This window comes from Aspergillus ruber (assembly GCF_000600275.1).
Source record: "Aspergillus ruber CBS 135680 unplaced genomic scaffold scaffold00001, whole genome shotgun sequence".
Taxonomy (NCBI): domain Eukaryota; kingdom Fungi; phylum Ascomycota; class Eurotiomycetes; order Eurotiales; family Aspergillaceae; genus Aspergillus; species Aspergillus ruber.
In genome coordinates, this window is record NW_024467297.1 from 22,932 (window position 1) to 41,413 (window position 18,482).

Sequence of the window (18,482 nt, forward strand, 5' to 3'; positions counted from 1 at the left end):
TGCCGTGAAAGTGGAATATATTACATAAATAGCCAAAAATATATAGCGAGTCCCTATATCTAGTGTCTATGCTTGGCTACTTCTCATTGAGTTGAATGATTGGCCGTGTGATAGATAAAGAGTATCTATGTTACTGTCTAGGACAATCGTTCCCAGAACGTCGGTCATTGTCTGATAGTCGCAAGAGGCCTCATTTGTCTTGTTATCGCCGTGAGCAAGCCACTTTAGGATTTAACAAGGACACGTAACTGGAAGTGGAAAGCCCTCACTACTATCCGCTCTCTTCCGTATGATAGAGCTACGCGGCGGTGGTATTTACGTGGGCAACATCGATCTTCTCACAATTCCACGGTAAATAGTGCGATTATGCTTGGTAGCCATCCCACAGGAACCTTTCTTCCCCCGGGGGTTCTGTGGCCAATGATCGAATCATCACTGCAATCGAGAAAGTAGGACTATGGTCACTTATCCAATAGCACGGGGGCCTAGGCACGGTCCAGATAGTCTACTGCAGCCAGCAGAGAAGAAATGGTTGGCAGTATGTGGACCCAATCAATGCGAGGCGAGCTAAAAGCGTCATCTTCATTTGGGCAACAGCTGGCTCGACGTTTTTCTAAACTAGGATTTGATCAAACTTGAGTAGCTGGAAATCAGCCATGGCGTGTTGGAAAAGTACTGGGACATTCTTCTTGGTTTTTATCCGGAGTGGGAAATGTTTTTATCTGTTTATATCCTAGGCTAGTAGAGAAAAAACAACCCATAGACGGCACAGTGTAATCATTCCTCTTTGTCTTCATTGTCACGCTCAGGTTGTTGCTCAGTCCACACTTCAATATCTTCTACCTCGATCTCGACTCTCCAGTCCCCTCTCCAGGCAGTAGCAAGATACATTGGTTCATGCTGTCCAGAGATACCGTGAAACACAATCGCCTTCTTCAAGTCCTGCTGCAGCACTATTGAGATACCACTCCCCTTCTGCCCAATGACTAATTTGCCTTCGTCCAGTTCATGACCGGATCGGGTGTTATTTCTGCGAAAGGCGTCCTGGATCGGACTGAGTTGGAATAGGGATAGGTATAGAAGACTGCGGTATATGAGCGCACCCCCGTCTCTTAGAGGTGGTGGAAGGAAGCCGGTGGCATTGAGAAAGGACAAGAATGCCGACTGGGTGAGTTTTCTCATGCCATTCTCCTCATTGGCCAAAGAGTCAAAGGTTTAACGAAGGTGTAGCACCTCTGTTTCTTTCTTCAGCGCGCACTTTATGGAAAAGAGAAGCTGGAGGTTTAATATTTTATAAAGGATTGCGGGCTGTGGCGATTTTCCATTTTAAATAACATGTTGGCATAGCATAGTACACCTCCGAACATACATATATGCTGTCGACATCAGAAATAAATTAAACGCCGAGTTGGTGGATGGAGACAGTATTCTCCTATTAGGCCGTTATTATTTATAAAGCAACCATTCATCCAGATAGTCAGGGTCTCTTCATGATACACGTCTTGTGTGGCCGCTGTACGGAAGCTGTAAATGATACTGAAACTAGACAACCTCTTTCTCCTTGCAACGCGAAATATCCATCATGAAGCAGCTCATCCGAAATTCTTGCCCTTTTGAGACTACGCAGAGGTATTCAGAGGATGCGGTCAAAGCATTTTGTCCATAGCTGAGCATGCAGAAAGACATGGATGATATTCTTGCACAAAGTTGTTTTGCCTACTCCCGCATGTCCTTGTACTAAGATCCGCTTGGACCGCGCCAGTGCCATCAGAACATTTCTGCCTTTTGAACAGCTTATTTATTGTGATATTCTTGTTTGTATTCGATGTCTGAACATTCATGCAGCTGAAAAGTGCAGAAGCAGATTATCGTGGTTCTATGTTCCTGTCATCTGGTGATTGTGTGTGCCACGGAACTTAGCTAGGATAATGGAACATCCTTTTCCTAGGTTCTAGCTAAGTAGCTATCGACGAGAATAATTGACATGAGGAAGGAAGGAGATAACGCCGTAGTTATCAACAAAACAAAAAACTACATTTCATGTATGGCCAGCCAACGTGACCAGGCCGTCACAGTGCCTTGGATAATGGCATTGCAAAAGCCTGATATGAGGGAACTGTACTCGTTGACACCGGTAATTGATGTGGGTGCAGCAGCCTCTGCATTGTATGACTTTGAAACATGTTCAAAATTGCGGATCATGCGGGTTGACAGTGCTATCGAGGCTCTCTGCTCTCTCGGGCTGAAGTCAGAATTTGACAAGGGCTGAATGAGGCATTTGGTCCGGGTAGGTCTCCATGAATTATGTTGATCTACCGCCATAATCAAATGTCACGTCAAGATAGATATGCCCTAATCTGTGAAGAGGTACAGCGTTACAGAGTACTTGCAAAGTTTTTAACCAGCTAGCTTATGGAATAAGCAACAAATTCATAGCTGCTAGAGTATTGATGACTTGTCAAGGCTGCGCTTTTCATGGCATATTTGTTGATTAGTTGAACGGGCCTAGGACAACATTTTGCTTTGTTTTTGTTTGAAGTGATACTAATTTGCTTCTAGAACTATGTAATACACAATTTGACGTCTTTTGTAATATAGTGAGTCAATCCTGACCTTAAGCTTATACCTTACTACAACCACACTTTCACCGCAACCAACCGCTGCTAATCCCTCAAAGCACCATTTCACAAAAGGATATCCTCTTTAACCTTCCAAAAATCAATAATACACTCCCCAATAAACCTCAATACCTCTCCGCCCCCCTCAACCCCCACCGAAACTTACAGATCCATCCAAAATATCTACCGCAAAATCTAAGCCCTCGAAAATGTCCTCACCAACGATACCACCACAGACCAGTTCCTCGCCTTCACCAACATGCCAGGCGAGCAGTTCGAGGAATTCTAGAATAGTATTGTTTATACTATGAAACTGACTCGCTGGGAGTATTATGAACCTACGGAGACATTACTTGTTAAAATTGTTGCGTCTCCTAAGCATGGGGTTGCGAGTGGTTTTGCTACGGATGTTTTGGTGCGGTGTATAGAAGAGAGACAGGTCGGTGAGGAGGTTGGGGTGTTAGGGGCTACGGCCTGTTGTTTTGATGATGGGGGTCTTTCTAAGCGTCCAGATATTTCTTGTGGTCAGGGTAACATATCTACGTTGGTGTTGGAGATTGGTTGAGCAGAATCCGCGAAACTGCTTGGTCTCAGTGCGGACCACTGGCTCACTGCTAAGGGGTCTTCTGCTAACGTTGCTGTCACACTGGCTTAGAGCATAGATACGCCGACTGGGACTGTGCGGCAGTGGGATTGAGATGAAGCGGATGTAGTGTCGTTGGCTCAGGGGGTTACGGTCTCGTACAGCAATAATGGGGCGTTGGTATATGGGTCGATGACGGTGCATTTTTCAAAGGTTATGGAGAAGGGATGCTGATGTAAATAAGGGTTGTGTTATCATGGAAAATGAATTCCTAAATATCTTTGAAAAGTATTGAGAATGAGGTTCTCTCTGGGGTTCTGGCTTGTATAGGTTTCTTGTTGTAGTGACGGACACAGGGTAGCTATAGCTGGTGATTTATATACTGTTCAAATTATTCTTTTCTGGAGTGAACAGGCCAATTGAGCTCACCCAACAAGAAACATCGCAGCCCCCCTTGACCCCAGAGAAACATCCATACCCGACGCTCCCCACCAATCTCCTCTCCCATCACCGCTTTTGCATCCTTCTACAGACCCATCTTCTCTCCGAACAACGTTCATTCCCTGTCCAACCAGATTAGTACTCCCAGACCCCGGCGGTGCACGTACAATCCCGACCCAATCAGACGGATACCTAATCTGCATACTGCCTCCACCGTGACTGAAATGAGCTGCGGGCGCTCGGGTTGCACTCGACCTTGATCCATCTCGTTGGGAGCTGTACAGGTAGACGGGATTCGTAAGGTGAATATGCTGGCTCCCGGATGTTGTCTGAGTGAAGATGGATATACTTTGCTCAAGGTCGGATGCGATCGGGATGAGGTTTGCGTTGATACTTCCGCTCTTGGTGGAGAGGTGCACAGATGTAGAGACGATGAAGCGTCCAGAGATGGTGCCACTATCGGTCTCGATTTCGATCTCGTACGGACGAAGGGGAAGAGTATGTGGGTTCTGGTACTTCCCGTTTCCATATTCTGCACATCCAACCATCTGATTTTCCAACTCTGGTATAGATGCTACCGCTGGTGCAGTAAAAGAGACAGCGATACTCCCGGACTGTGACCGAATCCGCAATCTAGCCGGTTCATCGGGGTTTATAGGGTCAGCCGGCTGCGGTACAACAGCCACGTTAATAGCACCGGAAGTCGTTGATAAAGTAAGTAGCTCAAATAAGGGATATCTGCCTGTTATAGAGTCATGGCCGTTATCGACGATGATTTCTCGCTTCTGGGGTGAAGCCTCGATGGGCTCACTCTGCCGTGTCGGGGCTGCGATCGCAGGCTCATCGTCGTTAATATCCAAATCTTTCTTCTCGTCTCGTGCAGCTTCACTCGATGCCTTTCTCTCATTGTCCGCTTCAATCGGGACATCTGTTGTGTCGATGATGATTTCTCGCTCTTGCGGTGAAACCTCCATAGACTTGGTTTGTTGCTCAGGAATCGCGATGGCGTGCGTACCGTCGCTGGTATCCGATTCATCCTCATTATCTCGTGCAGTCTCACTCGACACTTCTCCGTCCTTGTCCGCTGCATTTGGGACATTCATTTCGTCATCATGTCGTTCCGGGTCGTCCTCCGTGTGGGCATCTCCAGCGGCGTCATCGACATTCCTCAAATCGCGGGTATCATGTATTGCCCTTCTAGCCTCAATTGGAGCATCTTCACAGACCTTTTCAATTATAAAAGCTACCCGTTAGCATAACAATGGCTTGTGCAGGCTTTCAGAAACGTACTCGTCGCGAGTCCTCTTGTTGACATTGTCCTTCTTCGATACCGGGTGTATCTCCCTCATCTTGTTGCCCTTGTAACACTTCTGTTTTCAGTCCCTCGATCGCCGCGAAAAGCACCCCTTCGATCCCAGGCAACACTCCATAAGGTTCCGGTTCCGGTTCGAAAACCGAGAACTCGTGTTCAAATTCATTCGTTCGAGGACCCTGCCTCTGAAACGGCACCGTATTCGTCTTCGCACTTATCTCCGTTGATATAGCCTCGATTCGCAGCCATAGCGGGTCATGTTCATCTAAGGTACAACTCGTAACTTCCCACGAATCGTTAGTCCATCGGCACGTACCAAGGTTCAGGTTCCATTGGCATTGATTTTCGGGTCAGGGCAGGAACGCGTATCGAATGTAAGGGGGCCAACTTACAAGAAGATGCATTATCCCTCCGGCTGCTGGCTGTGCAAATCATGAGGAGTATGGCTGGTGAGAATATTTGGGAGTTGGGTTGTTTTGGGCGACGTGTTGGTGATGATTTACGTCATCAGGCAGTCAGGCAGAAATGGTGGTGTGGTAAATTATGAGTATGGATATATACAGTAGAGAGTGTAAGATAATACATAATTGTGGGAAATAATTGTGGGGGCCATACCCGAATAAATAATCATATCAACATCAGGGGGAATCTCTGGTATCGGAAACGAATGTGCTGAACTGAAGAAACAGGCATAAAACGGCATAAACAAACAGAAGAAAATCGGGACTATATTAAACAAAAAGCAAACATCTCAATGTAGTCCAACTCAGGCATATCCCAGATTCTCCATGACCGACTGACAATCAGTTACAGTCATATTGAGTACACCCAACGACCGAGTCTGCGTTCCCCGTCTCAGACGCTGCAGTCCAATAGCAACCTTCCACCCCTCGCTTTCGTCAAAAACAAAGACGTAATTCTTGCCATCCTGCTCGCGGAATCTCGCCCGGAGCATGTGATGCCCACGCTTCGCGAAGTTCAGAGTATCATCGTCGTTGCTACTGCGAGTGCCAACACGGCAGGTATTCTTGCACACCCGTAACATATCCATAAGATACGCATCCGACTCTTCAGGTGTCGGAGGCAATGTAGAGCCAGTGCGGAAGGGATTGGATGATTTCGTGGGGTTCTGGCGAGCTTGGGGAGATGCTGCGTATTGAGAACACCACACCTCAACGGACTTCATGGTCCATGCTTTGGCGTCCCATTCTCGTTGGGGAACACCTCGGATGTCGTCGTCGATGAACAGCCCTTCTGTGGTGATTTTAAGAACCAGGCCGTCTGACACGGTTCCTTGACCGGAAACTAGTTGGGCCACTGGAATGTCGACAAAATTGTTGTTAAAAGCGAACACCCCAGAGATGACAATCTTGTCTGGATCTTTCGTAGAGTAGCCACCACGGGAGTAACCGCCTCGGTTCGATGGTGGGGGAGAAGTCCTGGCCGTTGAGTGCGATGGAGTATATGAGGATTCAGAAGCAGTGGATCCAGTAGCACCCCCTTGATAAGGCCGCCGGGCTCGTTCGTATGGATTATCTTCTTCGCCCGGCTTCTTTGGTAATGGGGTGCGGTGGGGAGGAGGTTGCGGTGGCGCCGTGTCGGAATATGAAGCACTGGCTTTGGATGCTGCTTCTTTCTTTGCCGCTTCTTCTTCTTTGGCTGCAGCTTCCTTAGCGGCGGCCTCCTTTGCTGCAGCCTCTTCTTTGGCTTTCTTCTCTGCAGCATCTTTGGCCTTTTTTTCTGCGTACTTCTTAGCGGCCGCTTCCTTGAGGGCCGCGAACTTGGCATCAGCCTCTTTCTTCGCTGCTGCTCTTGCGGCGGCCTCCTTTTCAGCAGCTTCCCTTTCAGCCTTGGCTTTGGCAGCGACAGCAGCTTTCTCTTCTCGTTCTCGTATTTCAGCGGCTTCTTTCTCCGCTTTTGCCTTTGCCTCCGCAGATTCTCGTTCAAAGCGGGCTCGAGCTTCGGCAGCTTCTCGCTCGGCGCGCTCTCGTGCCTCCTTAGCAGCGGCCTCCCGAGCTGCGGCCATTTCCTTCTCGAATTGCTCTTTTCGTTCTCTGAGCTCTTTTTCCTTGGCCTCATGCTCTTGTTGCCTCTGCTTCTCGCGTGCTGCTTCCTCTTTTTGTCGCTTATAATCTTCCATCTTCCGCCGGATCTCCTCTCTGCGCCGTTCCGCCTCCAGCCGGGCTTCTTCTTTCTTCCTTTCTTCCTCGCGGCGGAGTCCTTCTTGTTTTCTTTCCTCTTCGCGTCGGAGCTCTTCTTGCCGTTTTTCCTCCTCGCGGCGTGCTTCTTCCTTCTGTCTCTCTTCTTTCCGCCGAAGTGCTTCTTTGCGCCATTCCTCTTGGCGACGACGAATTTCTTCCTTACGTTTCTCTTCTTCACGTCGGCGGATCTCCTCCTTCATCTTCTCTTCTTTTTGTCTTTTTTCCTCGCGAAGGCGCTGTTCTTCTCTTCGGCTATCCTCTTCACGACGACGCTGACTATCTTTCTGTTCCTCCTCACGTCGAAGTTTCTCTTTGCGCTCTTCTTCCTCGCGGCGGCGAGCGTCTTCTCCACGCTTATGAAGTTCCTCCCTCCGTCTTGACTCCTGTCGAGCCTCCTCCTTCCGCTTCTCTTCCTCACGGCGACGCTGCTCCTGTTCCTGCTGCTGCTTTTGCTCACGACGGCGAGCCTCTTCTTGAATCTGGCGGAGTTGCTCTCTGCGTCTTGCTTCTTCACGGGCTTCTTCCTTCCGGTTCTGTTCATCACGACGCCGTTGCTCTTGTTCCTTTTTCTCTTTTTCATGTTGTTTCTGCTCGTCATGACGACGTCGCTCCTCTTCCTCGCGGCGACGTTTTTCCTGTTCCTTTTTCTCCTTCTCATGCCGGAGCTCTTCTTTACGTTGCTTCTCGCGCTTTAGTTGCTCGCGACGCTGTTCTTCCTCATATTGGCGCTTTTCCTCTTCAAATCGCTGCTTTTCTCTGCCTTTCTCACGTTCCTGGTCGCGGGCTTTCCCCCATTCGGCATATTCTGATCCTCCATCATTGTCATTTGGGGTCGATTCGGAGTTTGCATCACCAGCACTATGCTGTTTACCGTTGTTTGAGCTTTTACCGGTCTTTCCGCCGCCGTCTTGTCGTTGGCGCTGCTCTTGTTGGCCGCCAGACTCAGAACCTTTGGGATCGCTTGCACCTCTCGCAGACTGATCCTTGGTACGGGCATCGCCATCCCCAGACTCACCCGACCCATTTCCACCAGACTTCTCCCGTCTCCACCTCTCCCGCCACGTACCCGTACCACCCGCTTGCAACGACCCAACAACCCATCCTACCACACCAACAACAACCACCCCTAGAAGAAGCCCAATCGCACTCCCCAAACTCCCAATCCCACCACCCGTAGCCGTAAGAACATACCACCCCCGCACAACCGGTGCAATATTCGACCACAGAAACACGAACAAGAGTGTACTTGCGGACCCGGCGAGAAAGCTATTCCGTTGGCATTGTAGAGACGGGAGATATAGGAATCCGGAGCCGGCAGAGTGTGGGGGGATGACAAAGATGTCGTAGTTGCCGTCGGGGAGGTCGGATGTTTTGGTGTCTTCGCTGTTGGAGTTTGGTTTCGAGTTCTTGTCGTGAGGGGGGGGGGAGTTAGAGCCGTTCATTTTGGTTTGGCGGGAAGTGTAATCGGGGGCAGGTGCTATCTATCGTCGCAAAGGCAGGACTCAAGTACAAAACGAGGGGAACGATCTCATGTTCACAGCAACATCGAAAAGGCACTGAGAGTTCTCAGCGCTTCAATCGGGCTAAAGGATCAACAAGGTTAGATCGCAATACCACCACAAACAAAGAATAACGACTGAGTCAGTACTGAAGAACCAATTCGTACTTGTACTTGTAGAGATGCAAAGCGAGAGGTGTGATGAAGTGACGAAGAAAAGCGGCGGCTAAGAAAGTTGAGTTGAGGCAGATCATCACATTTATCACGCCAGCCGCAAACAATCTCTACACTAGTATTTTTCAGTATGTACGGAGTATCATGCATCGGAAATAACGGAAAAAGAAACGAGAGTAAGCATGTCTCAACGCTCCTTTGTTTATTACTCCGAGTCTCGGGTCTACAAGTAGTACTACTACAAGTATTATGCACGGTACGATCCTCCACATCATAGCACACGTATTATGGAGTCGAGTCATATACCCCTGGTAGGACCCGCCTGAATCGGAAACGAAATGGAAGGAATGTGGATTCCTGAGATCCAGATCGCTGGAATGCGCCATCTGATAACATACCGGCTGTACCCTTACTATTAGCATCTCTGGTGCTGTTTAAAAGTTGAATACTTGAAAAGAATTCTGTATCATTTTGTACCGGTACTATAAGTGTTTGTTTTGATTTTCTTTCTTCCGGTCGTTGCGCCAACGGTGTGGGTCTATACAATCACGTCCTGCGCTCCTATCACACCCAATCCTGTTATCCGGAACGGGAAATTTATGTGTCCGTTTCAATAGTAGTATGTAAAAGTACATTCTATTTTGTCTCTGTAAAAAGCAAAAATAAACTGTCTAATGAAAAAGCCAAACGCGGGACTCGAACCCGCAACTTTCAGATTTCTGTGATCGCAATTCCGATTCATAAAAGTCTGACGCTCTGACCAATTGAGCTAGCTCGGCCAGTGTTTATGTAATCTCTCGCTACAAATTTATAAGTCTACTGCGAAGTAGTGAGCACAGAGCCCTACCCTTGTACGTACATTTGAGTCAATTAGGTAGCGAGGAATCTCCTGTTTTTATCATGACTCCTACTTCCGTGGGAATTTTCTCTTCTATCTCGTCGCCACGACTGATCTACCAACCAACTAACCTCGTCTGACATATAACTACAACCAGTGAGGGTCTCGGTGTGTGCGAGCGCTCGTCGCATTGGGTATCCTGAATAGCAAAAAGTCAGCCAGGCTGAGCATCACCTCAACATAAAACCTCGTCACTGGCCAGGGTTGTATATAGTAGAATCACTTGCCTTGCTGATGGATTCCCATCTCCCATGGGCCTTTCCGGGGTACTAAAAAGGGAAAAGGGCCAGTTGGAGCTGAGCATCATAACTCTTGACCACTTCATTCTTGGAGCAGGTCTCAGAGCTTAACAACGGAATTACGAGCTCATGGTCACGGTTACCTGATTGGGAAGTCACGACTATCAGGGCATACACGGTATCAGAACGTGAGTTACCCAATACAACCGGCGTATCACTACGGCCACTAAGCATTATTAGGATATACATACCTTATCGTACGAATTATGGCTTTATCATCGTCTTGAATAACTGCTACAGTCAGCAGTACTGACAAGTACTCACGACAATCCGTAGTGGCGGCGGAGTCGTGAATACCATCCTTTTTGTAAGTACCCCATACCAATCTATGACTCTGGTGATTCGCGAGCTAAAAACCACTTCTACTATAATTGCGGACCATGTTCGTTGCTGAAGTGGGGTGTATTTGGAGATGCGGAGGTTAGGGCTGATCGATAACCGAGTCGAATAATGATCAAAGTGGACGATACGTAACAATGAGTCAATGGCAATTTCGAAAAGTAAATTTGCTGGGGAAAACCTTAGTGTTACTGAGAAATATAAAGATATCAAAGTGCTGGGCATCGCTATGGATTTGTGTAGTGTGCTGGACATGTATTTGGTCATAATGCAGCCGTCCTCACCATATCTTCCGCTAACCAGGCAAATAATAAAAAATACATCAATTTACAGCATTTTATCTCTCTCTTTTCTTTTCTTTTTTTTTTTTTTTTTTTTTTTTTTTTTTTTTTTTTTTTTTTTTTTTTTTTTTTTTTTTTTTTCTATCCCTTTACTTCTATGTGCATATATCTTGATTTTGAAGAAGACTCCTCTGTGACGCTGCTTAGGCGTATGTAGACTAAACAACCGTCTCAGCTACAAGTTGAGACCAACCCCAACAATGCTAAGTAGCAGTCACAACTACATCTTAATATACAGGAATTAGATGTTTTCTCTATGTTCCCTATCAATGTTTACTACAATCTTTACTCACTGTATCAGGCCATAGATTCACGAAGCGGGGGGCCAATCTTGGCATAGATAAGGCTCACTTTTTATATTGATTAACTAACTATACAAGACTTTCAGGCCGTTAACTTTAGTTAATATTATATTCTTATCTAAAGTTTATTCTCCGGGCAGACTCACGAATGACACATAGCTTATCTCTCTTACTATCAAGATAGTGTTTTATCGGAAATCCAGGAACATAGTCATGTAATTAGGGCCTTATATATTTAGCCTATGCAAGATGTATATAGAAGCATGTTCACACCATCCACTACTACATAGCACAATGGCCGACAAACCGATGCCTGCTGAAATAAGACAAGATGTCTCGAAAGACAATGATCAATGTATCAGCAACACAGTTGATCCCCGCGCTGAAAGCAAGTTAGTATGGAAATTCGACTTGCGCATCCTGCCCGTGTTGGCTGTGATGTATTTGTTTAACAGTCTAGACAAGTCAAATCTTGGAAATTCAAAGACTGCAGGACTAGAAGGTATCCAATTCATTTGCATACATTACATAGAGGATTATGCTAAACTTGATAGATACCCTCAACTTGAAAAACAACCAGTATAACATGATACTTAGTATCTTCTTTATTCCATATGTTCTAACTTCCCCATTTCTCGGTATCCTGGGGAAGAAATACGGTCCCAACATCATACTTCCAAGTATGATGTTTACATTCGGCCTATGTACCATTCTGGTGGTTGCAGTCTTCAATTTCAGTGGTCTTCTTGCTATAAGATGGTTTCTGGGTATGGCTGAAAGTGCGTTCTTTCCCCTGGTTATTTACTATCAAACAACGTATGTCTGTCCCTCCTTTCTTTCACACATGGCTACTATGGCAACAACTGACGGTATAGATTTTACCGTCGTGGAGAACTCGCGCGTCGTCTTGCCATATTTTATGCCGCGCAAAGCATCGCTTCTGCATTTTCAGGCCTTCTTGCTTTTGGGGTATTTCAAATCAAAACCGGATCGCTGGCAGCATGGCGGTACTTATTCCTCATTGAAGGAGGAGGTACAGTTCTCTGTGCATTACTCGCAATATGGTATTTACCAAAATCAGCCTCTGAAGCCAAATTTCTCTCTCCCGAGGAAAAGGAACTTGCATATCTCCGTCTACAACTTGACAGTTCCTCTGTTGTGAATGAGGAATTCAACATCCGAGACGCTCTGCGAGTATTCAAACAGCCAACTAGCTGGGCTATCTTGGCCATTCAGATTTGTCTTGGTGTCCCATTGCAATCGGTTCAGCTCTTTCTACCGGAGATTATCTCACGGCTGGGATATGGGACTGTCAAGACGAATTTGTATACCGTTGCACCGAATGTTTCTGGTGCTGTTGTACTATTAATTCTAGCCTTTTGCAGTGACTGGACGAGGTGGAGGTTTCCATTCATCGCGTTGGGCTTTCTCTTCACTTTTATCGGCTTCGTCATTTACTCTGCCATCGATGTAGAGGCTGACCTTGCTGTTGCTTATTTTGCATCTTTCATCATGACATGGTAACATACTTTTCTTCTTATCATACAAATTACTAACGAGAAAAGGGGCACATCCGCACCGTCCGTCCTGCTCGATACATGGTACAACAACAACATTGCCAACGAAAGCCGTCGAATGCTCCTGACCAGTATCGCCGTCCCAATGGCAAACCTGATGGGTGTTGTCAGCTCGAATATATTCCGCAATCAAGATGCACCAAAGTACCTGCCTGCCTTAATCACAACCGCTGCCTTTGGGGGAACTGGATTGTGTTTGACTTTCGCATTGGGAGTATGGATGATGTTTGATAATAAACGGAGAGATAGGAGACAGGGGGTTAGTGTTAAGGCACAGGATATCCCAACAGAGATGTTACGAGAAGGACCTGCGAGTGTGGATTTTCGATGGTGTTATTGACCGGAATGCTTCCTCTTTCCCTTTCTACATATATTGCATACTTCGGTTACCCGATTAGGAAGTCCATACTATAGTTCGTAGGGAGTACATGTAACATAGCTTCTAAGGATCCAAGTGTCCCTATTAATTCAAATGAACAGGAATAGGTGACATAGTTTGTGCACTGAACCTCGCACCAATAGTTCCTCAACGGCAGTTGACTGTTGGGGTCACGAGAACCCCGGAATGGACAACGCAGGAATGTGAGATGCTGCAGCTGCAATGTCAGCGTATCTTTCCTTCTGTACTCGGTACCTACATAGAACGGAGTACATCTACTCTGTACAGAGTACGTTTACTGCTCTTGTAATCTGTCCATCCGGAGTGGCGGTCGGGGAATTGCAAGAGCGCCGCCCGACAAGATCGACACTCTTAATTGGCCGAGTTCACACGGAGGCTCTACGGGACTACTCCGTATTCCTATTCTCTCTTCAACAACCATCTCCCTTTTCAGACCTTTCTCACGCTGCTGGTCAGTGAGATCGATTGACTACTTGTTTCCCTTCTATTTTCTTATTCTTTCTTGTTCCTGTTCCTGCGTCCCTTCTTCTTCCCCCCTGGGTGTGGAACAGGTATTACCCCCCGACGATTCAACCACGTTCGACTTCCGCCTATTTCACCTCCCCGAAGGCCAGCTTGACTTTTCCTCCTTTCCCCCTCCTCTTTCCGACTTATCCTTCACGAGCCGGTTCCTCCTCTATGCGGCGACGATAGTCCGAACAATTCTAGCCCCCCTCCTCCCGATAACATCCACGACTCTCCCCTCGAGGGGCTCATACGGACCCCAACATGTCTTACACTCAAGCCTATCCGGCTTCACACCGGCCCATGCCCGCATACAACCCCATAGCAGCCATCTCCGCACCTGCGGGGACATTCCTACCCGGGACCAAGGTTCAGGTCGGCAGTCATCGCGTTGTGGTGGAGAAATACCTCTCAGAAGGCGGTTTCGCCCACGTCTACGTCGTGCGACTCCCCGTTCCCATCGATGGCACTGAATCTGCTGTATTGAAGCGGGTGGCTGTTCCGGACAAGGCCGCGCTAGCCAATATGCGGACGGAGGTCGAGACAATGAAAAAGCTCAAGGGTCACCGGTACATTGTCAAGTACATAGACTCCCATGCGTCTCAGCTGCGCGGAGGCGGTTATGAGGTCTTTCTTCTCATGGAGTTCTGCTCTGGAGGGGGTCTCATTGACTTCATGAACACGCGACTACAGAATCGGCTGACAGAGCCCGAGATCATCAAGATCTTCTCCGACGTGGCGGAAGGTGTGGCGTGCATGCACTATCTCAAACCTCCTCTGTTGCACAGGGATCTCAAGGTTGAGAACGTCCTCATTTCGCGCCGCGGTGGTGTTTCTTTTTACAAGCTGTGTGATTTTGGATCGACCGCGCCGCCTCGCCCCGCGGCTACCTCAGCCGCAGAGGGCCGATTGATCGAGGATGACGTTCAACGGCATACTACGCTACAATATCGGAGTCCGGAGATGATCGATGTCTACCGGAAGCAACCGATTGACGAGAAGAGTGATATCTGGGCACTGGGTGTCCTTCTTTACAAGCTGTGCTACTATACCACTCCTTTTGAAGAAGTGGGTCAGATGGCCATTCTCAACGCTAGCTACAAGTTTCCTAGCTACCCGCAATTTTCGGATCGCCTGAAGATGTTCATCGGTAGGTGTTTGGAGAATTCATGAGTGATGGATGTGTGCTAACTTGACTAGCTTCCATGTTGAAGGAGAACCCCCAGAAGCGTCCCAACATCTACGAGGTCGTACGGGAAGTATGCCTCATGCAAGGCAAAGAAGTTCCCATCAAAGACGTGAGTACTCTTTGATTGCATTTTAAATAACGCTTAGTCTAACTCTGTCAGATCTATTCTGGTCGTTCCCAGTCGGAAGCTCGCCGGTACCAGGAACTACCACCCTCGCCAACAGAGCCACCGCGAGTCGGTGCAGTCTTCTCCCCACCGGTTCAAGAGACACCGATCAGCATCCCGGATATTGCCCCAATGCGGCGAGGTCGTCCAACAAACGCGACTTCCCAGCAAAGCTCTGCCAAACCGAGCCCTTCCCCTTACCGCGACTCTGCAGATCCTTTTGCGGTCTTGGACCGAGCTGGAAGCAAATCCCGGGGTCCAGCTGATGAACTTTCGAACCGATTCCCGACTTTGGACCAGTTCGATATCCTGCATGAAAAAGGAGGAAAATTTGAGTTTGAGCCTACAACCGCAAACTCGGAGGAACATCTGTCGCAGAAGCTCACCAATGCGCTGGCCGATGATGCTTTTGCTAAGCGTGATAAGGAACCGGTCCGCGAGCAAGTGGTCAATAGGCGTCCCCAAGTTCCTTCGTCGGTGGAGCAAACCCGACCGTCCGAGAAATCTGCCTACCAGCGAAAGGAGCTTCCTGCTACGCCTACCAGCCGACAGCAAACACCGCTTTACCAACCGGTTCCCCAAAAACCTACAATGGTGTCAACTGGTACAATGACCTCGCCGGCTCCTACACCGGACTTGCTCGAAAAGAAGTCGAGCCGTCCTATCTTCCGCTTCCCATCTTCGGATCATCAGCGCCAACTGTCTGGGCGAGGCAAGAGCCCGTCGCCCCCACGGCTTCCGCCTAACAAGCCAGAGCCTCCGCCAAAGAATTCCACGGACAGAATCAATGAGCTCACGGCATCTTCGTCGCGACTCTCACTGGACACAGCACGACCATCGAGCCTGGAGGTCGGTGATCCTCTGACACGGTCGAAGTCAGCCAACGCCAAGCCTCGTCCTGTCTCTATGCACACTGGGAAGTACGACCTACCGCGGGAGTCAGAGAGTGCGCGGTCCTCCCTTGAGCTGTCTCGGAATCCGTATGAAGGTGTGCTGTCGCAAGCGCGGGCCGATACGGACCGTGACTACGACCGGGCGAACATCACGTCCGACATTGATTACCTGCGAGCCAAGGAAGAGGAGGAAGTGAACCGGAAGCGCGAGAAGCGGGCCAGTGGAAGCTCGAAGCATCACAGCAAGCGGTCAAGTCTTTCCCATCTGTCGCTCTCCAACACGAAGACACTCTTCGCATCTCGATTTGGCGACGCGTTCCGCCGGTTTGAAGTTGGTCAAAATGACCAAAAGCCTCAGTCTCCTGCCACTGAGGATATCCCCAAGCAGCCCTTGATAGTCACGGCCTCAGAAGTGACGGAGCCTCCCGATGAGATAGACAACGAAGAAGGCGATGGTGATATCTCCCCGGAAATGCGCCGTGAGCTCGAGCGAAGACGCCTTTCGCAGGAGGAAAAGCGAGTGGCTAGCGCAGCCGAAGAATACCGGCGACGGGTCGCAGAAAAAGGAGGAGGCCCGCGGCCCGCAACAGATGGCCGGTCGGCCACGATACAGAACAAGGTGCAGAGCTTGATGGGCGAGAGCAGTAAAACCGCGCCGCAAAAGACCGCGACGGGATATGGCCGGTTCACGGAACAGTCGAACCCACCGGCTTTGCAGGCAAAGCCGAGTGAACTGCGTTCGGAACCGCTGTCACAAAATTCAGCCCCAGTGTACGGCTCCTACACGGGAAGCGGACCATCACCCGCCGTCAAAGAAACCCCCATTCCCAAGCTCTCGACCGCCTCGACAGAATACGCACCCGCACAGCGCGCACAACGCACAGGACCGCGGCCAGCAGCCCCTCCCAAACCCAAGAGTCTCCGCGTCGACTCCGACCTAACGCAGTCCGGGCAGGACCGCAGCCCGACGGTAGCCAAGACACCCACCTCCCCAAGCGAAGACTGGGAAACGAATTTTAGCCGACGCTATCCCAGCCTCTCTGGGCTAGAGATGGTGGAGACGGAGATTGAGATATCCAAAGTGACGAGTCTGCGGACCAAGGAGGTGTAATCGCATGTACTTTAGCCAGTGTTTCCATCTTTTGTTCGATTTTTCACGCCGAGAGCGCCAGACTTGGATTTATGTTGCGATTTGTTATTTGCCGTGTATGGCTATAGACTATTGAACTAATTTGTTGCATATAGCGATTTGTTTTTAATGCGCCTTCGTCTCCGTACTCTGTAGATTCCTGAAATGGTAATGAGACATACCGCCATCCTCCCCGCCAGATACTGCCAGATACTGCCGTTAGACTTATCACCGCTCAATTCTCAATCCAACCATCAACATGGCGCCAGTTACATTAAGCACGGTCGATAGTGAGTGCTATCCCCTTATAGTTGGACGTAAGACTAACAAAACAGATGACCTCAAGGACATCATCCAGCAACTCTTCGAAATCCAATCCGCTGTGCATGGCTACCTCGGTCAAGAGACGCAGCAGGAACTCGTCCGGAAGATGTACGCCCCTACCACACACTCATGCTAATCCCCATACGAATACTAAGAATATAGAAAAACATTAACCCTCGCCCTCTCGACCCTCTCCGCACACACCCAAGACAACCCACCCCAACCCTCCGACCCCCAACAACGATCGCAACAAGGAAACCCAGACCCCCCCCTCAGCAGCATCCAACTTCCCCCCGAGATAATCGACTACGTCGACTCGGCGCGCAACCCGGACATCTACACGCGCGAATTCGTCGAGCTAGTACAGCGCGGGAATCAGGATCTCAAGGGGAAGAGAGAGGCATTTGCGAGTTTTCGGGACGTGCTGGCGAGGGAGATGAGGAGTGCTATGCCGGAGTGTAGGGGAGAGGTCGAGAGGGTCATGAGGGAGACGTAGCGTCTATATGGGCTACGTTGGCATCTGGCATTTGGTTATTGGGCACTGGGTACTGGCGTATTTTGGGTATGGGTGCGGATAATATGTATGCATATTGTTGCCTGAGGATCTGTGATGACAAGTACCGCGTGCGTAAGATGAGGCACAGGAGTACCCCGGATTCTGTGACAGGCTGAGTCAACATTGTCAGCATCGATCTTTCTCCGCACTTTGACAAGGCTGGGGATATCTATATATGTACACAGTCAATTGGCAGTACCCCGTATACATATAGAGTTACGGCAATGGGCCATGACGAGTACTGCAGCTACAGCCAAGCCAGCAATGGCCGGTGCCCCGGGCTGTGTTGGTTGTTCTTTGCGCTGTGGTTCGGCGCCGTCGTGATCAGCACCTCAGGACCAAATACGGCACACGAGTCATTTATCGTGCAGGGAACCAGCTGGAGGCTCAATCTCGTTTGGCCGGCGCCATCCGGGCACTCGCGGGTAAGATAGACAAACGACTGGCGCACTCGACTCTCGGGTCTCGAGTCTTGACTCTCGGTTTATTTCGGTCAGGCCAGAAAAAGAAATAAGAAACGGAAACAGAAAAATTATCCCCGTTCGTTTACCAACACGACCCGTCATTCTCGCTCGCTTCGTGTTGGTGTGATTCTTGGCTGATCCTGGTCGTCACAGTCGCCTCTCTCTGTCTTCCTCTCTCCTGCGCTGTACTGTCTTCCTCTTCCGCACCAGCATGATATTTAGTTCTCTTGTGGTTGGTCTGTCCACGATGTGCTATCGCTCTCTGTCCACTCCC

The 18,482-nt window shown here is 49.0% G+C and overlaps 6 protein-coding genes and 1 non-coding gene across 7 annotated transcripts; 3 read left to right on the forward strand and 4 right to left on the reverse strand.

Annotated features, from left to right (window-relative positions):
* Positions 1 to 777: 777 nt before the first annotated feature.
* Positions 778 to 1,182, reverse strand: EURHEDRAFT_373291 (uncharacterized protein; the record flags this gene model as incomplete). The annotated part of the gene is made up of 1 exon (XM_040778519.1): positions 778 to 1,182. One exon carries the CDS (start codon positions 1,180 to 1,182, stop codon positions 778 to 780), a length of 405 nt encoding a protein of 134 aa, XP_040643038.1.
* Positions 1,183 to 3,626: 2,444 nt separating this feature from the next.
* Positions 3,627 to 5,389, reverse strand: EURHEDRAFT_373292 (uncharacterized protein; the record flags this gene model as incomplete). The annotated part of the gene is made up of 3 exons (XM_040778520.1): positions 3,627 to 4,868; positions 4,933 to 5,237; positions 5,347 to 5,389. 3 exons carry the CDS (start codon positions 5,387 to 5,389, stop codon positions 3,627 to 3,629), a joined length of 1,590 nt encoding a protein of 529 aa, XP_040643039.1.
* A 331-nt stretch (positions 5,390 to 5,720) lies between these two features.
* Positions 5,721 to 8,597, reverse strand: EURHEDRAFT_519495 (uncharacterized protein; the record flags this gene model as incomplete). The annotated part of the gene is made up of 1 exon (XM_040786793.1): positions 5,721 to 8,597. One exon carries the CDS (start codon positions 8,595 to 8,597, stop codon positions 5,721 to 5,723), a length of 2,877 nt encoding a protein of 958 aa, XP_040643040.1.
* A 911-nt stretch (positions 8,598 to 9,508) lies between these two features.
* EURHEDRAFT_t13 lies at positions 9,509 to 9,606 on the reverse strand. Its single transcript has one exon. It is a non-coding gene; the product is annotated as a tRNA-Lys (tRNA).
* A 1,686-nt stretch (positions 9,607 to 11,292) lies between these two features.
* EURHEDRAFT_407310 (putative MFS transporter) lies at positions 11,293 to 12,998 on the forward strand. Its single transcript, XM_040780514.1, has 4 exons — positions 11,293 to 11,508; positions 11,561 to 11,822; positions 11,882 to 12,526; positions 12,572 to 12,998. The coding sequence occupies exons 1-4, from the start codon at positions 11,301 to 11,303 to the stop codon at positions 12,921 to 12,923; spliced, it is 1,467 nt and encodes a 488-aa protein (XP_040643041.1). The 5' UTR covers positions 11,293 to 11,300; the 3' UTR covers positions 12,924 to 12,998.
* A 753-nt stretch (positions 12,999 to 13,751) lies between these two features.
* Positions 13,752 to 16,846, forward strand: EURHEDRAFT_373295 (putative serine/threonine protein kinase; the record flags this gene model as incomplete). Its single annotated transcript, XM_040778521.1, has 3 exons — positions 13,752 to 14,637; positions 14,688 to 14,785; positions 14,837 to 16,846. The coding sequence occupies 3 exons, from the start codon at positions 13,752 to 13,754 to the stop codon at positions 16,844 to 16,846; spliced, it is 2,994 nt and encodes a 997-aa protein (XP_040643042.1).
* Positions 16,847 to 17,123: 277 nt separating this feature from the next.
* nut2 (mediator complex subunit NUT2) lies at positions 17,124 to 17,684 on the forward strand (the record flags this gene model as incomplete). The annotated part of the gene is made up of 3 exons (XM_040783534.1): positions 17,124 to 17,154; positions 17,200 to 17,296; positions 17,351 to 17,684. 3 exons carry the CDS (start codon positions 17,124 to 17,126, stop codon positions 17,682 to 17,684), a joined length of 462 nt encoding a protein of 153 aa, XP_040643043.1.
* Between the last annotated feature and the right edge of the window lie 798 nt (positions 17,685 to 18,482).

What these genes read in the sequence shown, in the direction of transcription:
- EURHEDRAFT_407310 (XM_040780514.1), top strand. Translation starts at nt 11,301, where the DNA reads ATGGCCGACAAACCGATGCCTGCTGAAATAAGACAAGATGTCTCGAAA. An exon ending in GTTATTTACTATCAAACAAC is followed by an intron (nt 11,823 to 11,881) that starts GTATGTCTGTCC and finishes CTGACGGTATAG; the next exon opens with ATTTTACCGTCGTGGAGAAC. An exon ending in GCATCTTTCATCATGACATG is followed by an intron (nt 12,527 to 12,571) that starts GTAACATACTTT and finishes TAACGAGAAAAG; the next exon opens with GGGCACATCCGCACCGTCCG.